The sequence below is a fragment of the Austrofundulus limnaeus genome, unplaced genomic scaffold (assembly GCF_001266775.1).
Source record: "Austrofundulus limnaeus strain Quisiro unplaced genomic scaffold, Austrofundulus_limnaeus-1.0 Scaffold315, whole genome shotgun sequence".
NCBI classification, from domain to species: domain Eukaryota; kingdom Metazoa; phylum Chordata; class Actinopteri; order Cyprinodontiformes; family Rivulidae; genus Austrofundulus; species Austrofundulus limnaeus.
Window position 1 is genome coordinate 702,011 of NW_013952717.1, and position 6,613 is coordinate 708,623.

General features: G+C 38.9%; 2 protein-coding genes across 4 annotated transcripts in view; both read right to left on the reverse strand.

Moving 5' to 3' along the window:
- The window catches only part of LOC106527209 (zinc finger protein 629), a 9,258-nt gene extending 7,901 nt beyond the window's left edge, over window positions 1-1,357 (reverse strand). The window contains exon 1 of one of the 3 annotated variants that reach the window (XM_014022021.1): window positions 1,091-1,347. In XM_014022021.1, the coding sequence (XP_013877475.1) occupies window positions 1,091-1,262 (172 nt within the window). In that variant the 5' untranslated portion in view covers window positions 1,263-1,347. Of the gene's footprint in view, window positions 1-1,090 lie in introns of all 3 variants that reach the window. The other 2 variants (XM_014022020.1, XM_014022019.1) reach the window with 2 other exon arrangements.
- Window positions 1-6,613, reverse strand: part of LOC106527204 (uncharacterized) — a 19,390-nt gene that overhangs the window by 10,354 nt on the left and 2,423 nt on the right. The window contains exons 2-3 of the mRNA XM_014022008.1: window positions 2,005-2,958; window positions 1,091-1,252 (exon numbers count right to left, since the gene is read on the reverse strand). Coding sequence (XP_013877462.1) covers window positions 1,091-1,252; window positions 2,005-2,958 — 1,116 coding nt within the window. The remainder of the gene's footprint in view (window positions 1-1,090; window positions 1,253-2,004; window positions 2,959-6,613) is intronic.

Consider the following 6,613-nt stretch of genomic DNA (forward strand, 5'->3'; position numbering starts at 1 on the left):
GAGAAAGAGAGAGAGAAGGACAGAGAGAGAGAGAGAGAAAGACAGAGAGAAAGAGAGAGAGAGAGAGACAGAGAGAGAGAGAGAGAGAGAGAGAGAAAGAGAGAGAGACAGAGAGAGAAAGAGAGAGATAGAAAGAGAAAGAGAGAGAGAAAGAGAGAAAAAGAAAGAGAAAGAGAGAGAGAGAAAGAGAGAGATAGAAAGAGAAAGAGAGAGAGAAAGAGAGAAAAAGAAAGAGAAAGAGAGAGATAGAAAGAGAAAGAGAGAGAGAAAGAGAGAAAAAGAAAGAGAAAGAGAGAGAGAGAAAGAGAGAGATAGAAAGAGAAAGAGAGAGAGAAAGAGAGAAAAAGAAAGAGAAAGAGAGAGAGAGAAAGAGAGAGAGAGAGAGAAAGAGAGAATAAACTACCCATTGGATTGTCATGCCCCCTGGCAATGCGCATGCGCAGCAATGAAACCCACTGCGTGAAACCATCATTAAACCGAAATAAACACCTGTTTATCTGCTGAGCTATACTGACGTACAACAGGACAGAGGGAGAAAATGTGTTTCTATTTCATTTATAGTTATATACAAAAAAAATTATAACATTTATTCTGGTAGAAAAGGAGAATTTACTCCTGCGTAAGAAGACTCCACAACGTTATGGATGATTATTGTGGTTATATTTTACAGGCATTTTGGTGTTTTCTTTTTTTAAACCACATCAGACAGTAGAAATGRACTTCACTTCTCCATCTTCCTCCTTTCTTTTTTCCTCCTCGACAGTGTAAAACTATATAATCAGGAAATTAACACAGCTGTTCCTGTGATGCTAAGCTTAAAGATGAGCTCATAAAGAGCTGTAAATTTAACCTGCAGTCTGGGTACAGAAATAAAAACAAGCCACCCAGGTCGCTTGTTAGCATCAATTAGCTCCGTAAAGCAGATTAGCTTGATTAGCCTACGTTAGCTCTGCTTTGTTTTAGCCCAATTAGCATTAGCTTAGRTGCATTCACAAACGTGTTTCTCTGCTCGGAGTAACTTTGTGTTTGTAGCTTCCTGCTTTATTTTCTGTATGTAAACGAGCTGCTGGTTGCTCTCAGAGCTACATACCGACTCTGTGCAGCTTCAGTTCAGGTTTCCAGCAGAGATCCAGCAGTCTGCGCTGACGGTCGATCTCCTCTTCGTACCGCAGGATGGTTTTTTCAAACTCGGAGAAGATTTCTGCAGCAGCAGCTGTCAGCCTTTCACCGATATACTCTCTCAGATAGTGAACTGAAGACATCGTTTTAAAAACAAACCCGACGACTCAGCTGACCACAACAAACAAACAGCGACTTTCAGCTTCTTCTTCGTGGGTTTAATTGCAGCAGAACAACACAACTAAGACTCAGCGCCACRAGGCGGCGTGGATGATCACAACAAACAAAACTTGATCTGCACAAAAAACCAAACATTTGTTTGAAATACTTTAATGCAATATTTAGAAAGAGGACACACACTTACACATATGTAAAATCATGATCCATAATTTTTAACAGTGAAGATCTCAGTCAAAATGTATAAATAAAAACCCTTAATTTACTTTTTAAAAATTAAAACTTATTATAAATGTATTTTATTATCAGGCGATGATATTAAATTTGTAAGAAATGAAGGTTTGACCATCAGAACAACGAAGGTGAAATAAAGTTTGGTGACTAAAGAACAGCTGATTATTTATCCATTCAGATGAAACAAGTTTAAAGTTTAATGAAACCAAAATAAATCCCGACAAACTCCTTAAATCTACAACTTAATGAATACTTTTTATTTCAACATTCACTGTAGTTTTTCAGTTTCTGACTGAACCTTCAGTTTGATAAAGAAATAAACGGTTTTCACTCAGCTTCAGTCTGAGCTGCAGGAAACAAGAAATGTTGACGGAACCAACTCTGCTTCAAACATGAACATTTAAGGCTTTTCTAACTTTTCAACACTTTCTGAACGGTTCATTCTCCTGTTTCAAACCTGTTCTTCGTCAGCTCAGCCCGTGTGCACTTTCATGTGGCTTTTCACGCTTGAACGTTGGTTAAAACGTTTTCCACAAGTTTTACAAGAAAATGGCTTCTCCCCTGTGTGAATCATTACGTGCTGTTTGCAGCCCGCAACGGTAGAAAATGTTTTTTCACAGAATTTGCAAGAAAATGGCTTTTCACCTGTGTGCTTTCTCATGTGACTAACCAGAGCAGAGGTTTGAATAAAACTTTTCCCACAGATTTGGCAGGAAAAAGGCTTCTCGCCTGTGTGGATCCTCATGTGACGTTTCAGATGTGGTTTGTGATTAAAACTTTTTCCACAGGTTTTACAAGAAAATGGTTTCTCACCTGTGTGGATCCTCATATGGATGACTAACTGGTTATAAGCAGAGAACTTTTTCCCACAGGTGGGACAACAATACAGCAGCTGGTCAAAGTTCTGGTTCCAGACTTTGTGGACCTTGACGTGACGGGATTGTAGTGATTTCTCTAAAAAGGTTTCCCCGCAGATTTCACAAGAAAACAACCTGTCAGACGTGGCTGAAGTGTGACCCGTCTTCTCGTTTGACCCTGAATCCTGATCCTCAGAGACGAGCTGCTCCTTGTCTGGTTCTGGTTCACTTTCTTCATATGAAACAGTCACCAGAACCGGATCAGTCTCCTGCTTCAGGTGGAGCTGATCTTCATCCTGATTGGTGCAGAGCTCCTCATCCTCTACTTTGATCTGTGGAGGTTCTGGTTCCTCCTGGTCCTCAAAGTGTGGAGGTTCTGGTCCATCTTGGTCCTCAAACTGTGGAGGTTCTGGTCCATCTTGGTCCTCAAACTGTGGAGGTTCTGGTCCAACTTGGTCCTCAAAGTGTGGAGGTTCTGGTCCATCCTGGTCCAGACTGGAGTTCCTCACCTGCTCGTAGAGCTGCTGGTCCTTGAGAATCCATGTCTTGTGGACCGGTTCCTGTTGGAGGTCTGAAAAGACAAAARAAAGASATTAAATATGAAACAGYATCAGGAWCTTGTTGGTTTTMAAACAAACAAAAAGACAAAAATAAATCAGTTAAATTGTAACTCAAACAGTCTGGATCTCTGTCACACATCACAGCCATCTGCTGACTCTGGATAAAAAAGCTCATGCAGTTCCTCCCATCTCAGACTGTTGGTTTACATCAAACATGAAGTGAATCTCAGCATTACATGTTGCAGCTGGAGTTGTCTTTATTCAAGAAACTTTATTGTTTTTTGTTGAAGCTCAACACTAAACAGGCTCCTCCCTCCCTGTCTTTGCTGCTGAAGGACTCTGTTACGTTGCGTTCAGGCACGCAGGACAAAACCTGTTTCCCAACACACATAAAGACACCTCGCGGATGACACCACCCTCATCGGGCTCATCTCAGATGGGGATGAGTCTGCCTACAGGTGGGAGGTGGACCGGCTGGTGACCTGGTGCTCAACACCCAGAGAACAGTGGAGATGATTGTGGACTTCAGAAAGGCCACGGCCCCTCAGGAGCCATCATGGAGTCCATCCTCAGCTCCTCCATCATGGCGTGGTGTGCCGGGGCCAGACACAGACTGCAGCACGTTGTGTGCTCTGCTGAGAAGGTGGTCGGCTGCAGCCTCCCACCTCTCCATGACCTGTACGTCTCCAGGACTGTGAGGCGAGCAGGTGGGACCACAGCTGACCCCTCTCACCCTGCACGCCAGGGTTTGACAAATCCTACTGCCCGACTGCCCAGGGCAGGTAAACCATTTCTTTAGTGTTTCATAGGGCCATTTARTTAAAATATTCTGAAAATAAACAAAGAAATACTGTGTTTTAGAACACGTACAGACAGAATAAATCCTCAAATGTCCCCCTCCTGCTGTAGAAAAGTTACGTTAAGTCACAGGATTATTTCCTCCCTCCTGCTGCACATCGAGTGAAGCTTTAACAACCGTCGTTTTTCACTCCTGTGTTTTCAGAGAAAAAAAAAACTTGTTTTTATGTATTGTTACCCACAGATATGAGCACTCTTACATTCCAGATATCTGACATTGTTTTATGACTAAATTAGACATATTTATGATAAAATAATAAAATGATTTATTTTATTATTTTGTTTTATTTACTTATTTTTTAAACTTGGAGATCTTTCCAGCTTGAGCTTCTTCGTTTGTTGAAGTTGATTTTTGAAAATAAGGGGCACATATAAGTTTTTCTTCACTCTGCACCCTTTTAATTCAGGGTAGGATTTACTTTTTTTAATGGTGGACATAGACTGTTTTGTTTTTATAAATGAAAGAAACAAACAAATAAATAGACATCTCTTAATATATATTTAACAATTCAAAATACCTGTTTAAGATATCTCTAATTATATTCTGACTGGTATAAATAACATCAGATTTATCATTAGGTTGTATGGAGACTCCAGTTCAAGATGTCTTAAATGTATCTTTAGATATGAGATTCACTATTTAAGATTCAATTAATAAAAATTTCAGACTTTCTTGTTCTGTAAATTGTATTTAAAACAAAGCTGCTGCTGTTGATCAGTCTGTTTTCATAAGCAAACCTCTCAAAGCCAGTACTCTAGGGCAGTGTTTCCCAAAATTGTGGTTGGGTCCCAAAGTGGGGTCCCGAAACATCAAAGTGGGGTCCTGAAAAGATTTTCCTGAATTAATGACATTTTTGCCTTAGTTGTTACAAAGGAGTGAGGTTAGTATATTTAAAATGGATAAATGTAGTATAAAATATATTGTTACTATTACTACAGGTCTCTGCTGTTATTTTGTGGGTCAAAAGCTAAAAAGTTTGGGAACCACTGCACTTTGGTTCCCAAAGTTGGGCTTGGGACCCAATTATGGGTCATGAAGCACCTTGGATAATCTCCAGAAATCAATTTAAAGGGTAATAAAATAATTGCTGATGTAATATTTTCCCTATAATTATTACAAAAACACAAAATAAGTATAAATAAGTATTTATACTTGTGTACAAGCTGTTTAGATTGTCAAAAAGCCTGTGTTTTTAGGGTTATTAACAAAGTTTGTGTACTCAGACCAGTAATATTTTGGGTCACAAGTTTTTGCCATGAATATTTTGTGGGTCAGAAGATAAAAAGTTTGGGAACCACTGGTCCAGAGGAAACACTGGAAAAGTCTTAAAATGTTTATTGAAGATGTTTTTGATAAAACAATTGACTGACTGACTGACTCAGTCTGAAATGTTTGCATCTGTTTAATCAGATGTTGTGTACATCTGTGTGTACACATGTTAATATTGTTGTAGTACAAAGTACAGTACACTTTTTTATTTTATTAAATTTTGAACATTTTTGTTTCAGGCAGGTAACTTTTCATGTCAGACAGGTGACATTTTTCGTCCCTCCTGGACCTTCTGGACACGTTAAAGAGACTCTGGCTTCAAGTTTCTGTTAACTGCAGRTTKTCTACCTGCACAGCCTCACCTGGTGAGTTTAAAACATGTTGTTGTATCATTGTGTTGTATGTAAAACAAGCTGCTCATAGTTTAATTAAGGCTGTGTTTGTGAAAACTAGTAACAAACAGTTCAGCTCTGTCAGCAGGTCGATCCTTATATCAGCTAATTATTCTCTCATGGTGTCCAAGTCATGTTTGAACTGATCAACTTGTTCAACAGTTTGAACAAAAAATTTTTTTATTAACAGTCTGATTGAATCAGCAGCTCCATAAATAGTATATTAAATTAAAAAATAAAACCTTTAGATGAGAATCAGAGCTCTAAACTTGACTTTCAGGAAGGTGAAAGTTTTAGTTTTATTTCATTTGATTAACTGTTAAGTTTAAAATCTTACAGCAGCAGGTYGAACTATGATGATACATAAATACWGTTTRAGTCACWTTGRAATATTTTCAGTGTCACCAGGTAAAGAAAGAGCTTCTTACTGACAGGTTAAGATAAAACTGAGTTCAGTCTCTGTTACCATGGTGAGCTAACCAGGCCTAAACAAATCCTTCTTTGTGACTTTAGCACTTGTCTGATCTGTTGTCTCTCTGATCCACTGACTGAGCATCAGAACCTCGTGAACATTAAAGTCTCTGATTGGAAGAAGAGCTCATCAGGTTTTWAACATGGTTACTCTCTTCCCTGTAGGCTGCTGCACTTTAACTTGTCAAACAACACAACATGCYACACATCCTCTGGTATGTCGTGTCTATTTGTWTATTGTATAAATAATGATGGTGGGCTGCCAGGACCAAAACATGCCCGCGTCGTTTTTCAGTCCCAGTCCAGCCCTGCTGTCTGTCCTGATTACTGTACTGATCTGCTGTAAATATGTTTTATACATTTTGTTAAATTTTATCCTTTATCCTATGTTTGTCTTTATATGATATATTTTACACCTATTACACCTTTAGACCAGTGTTTCCCAAAGTTGGGGTCGGGACCCAAAGTGGGGTCCCAAAACATCAAGGTGGGGTCCTGAAAAGATTTTCTGAATTAATGACATTTTTGCCTTAGTTGTTACAAAGTGAGGTTAGTATATTTAAAATGGATAAATGTAGTAAAAAAATATTGTTACCACTGTATGTCCATGTTTAGTTGACCTGATACAAATGTTTATCATCCAAAAATAGTTGGGGGCACAGGTCTCTGCTGCTG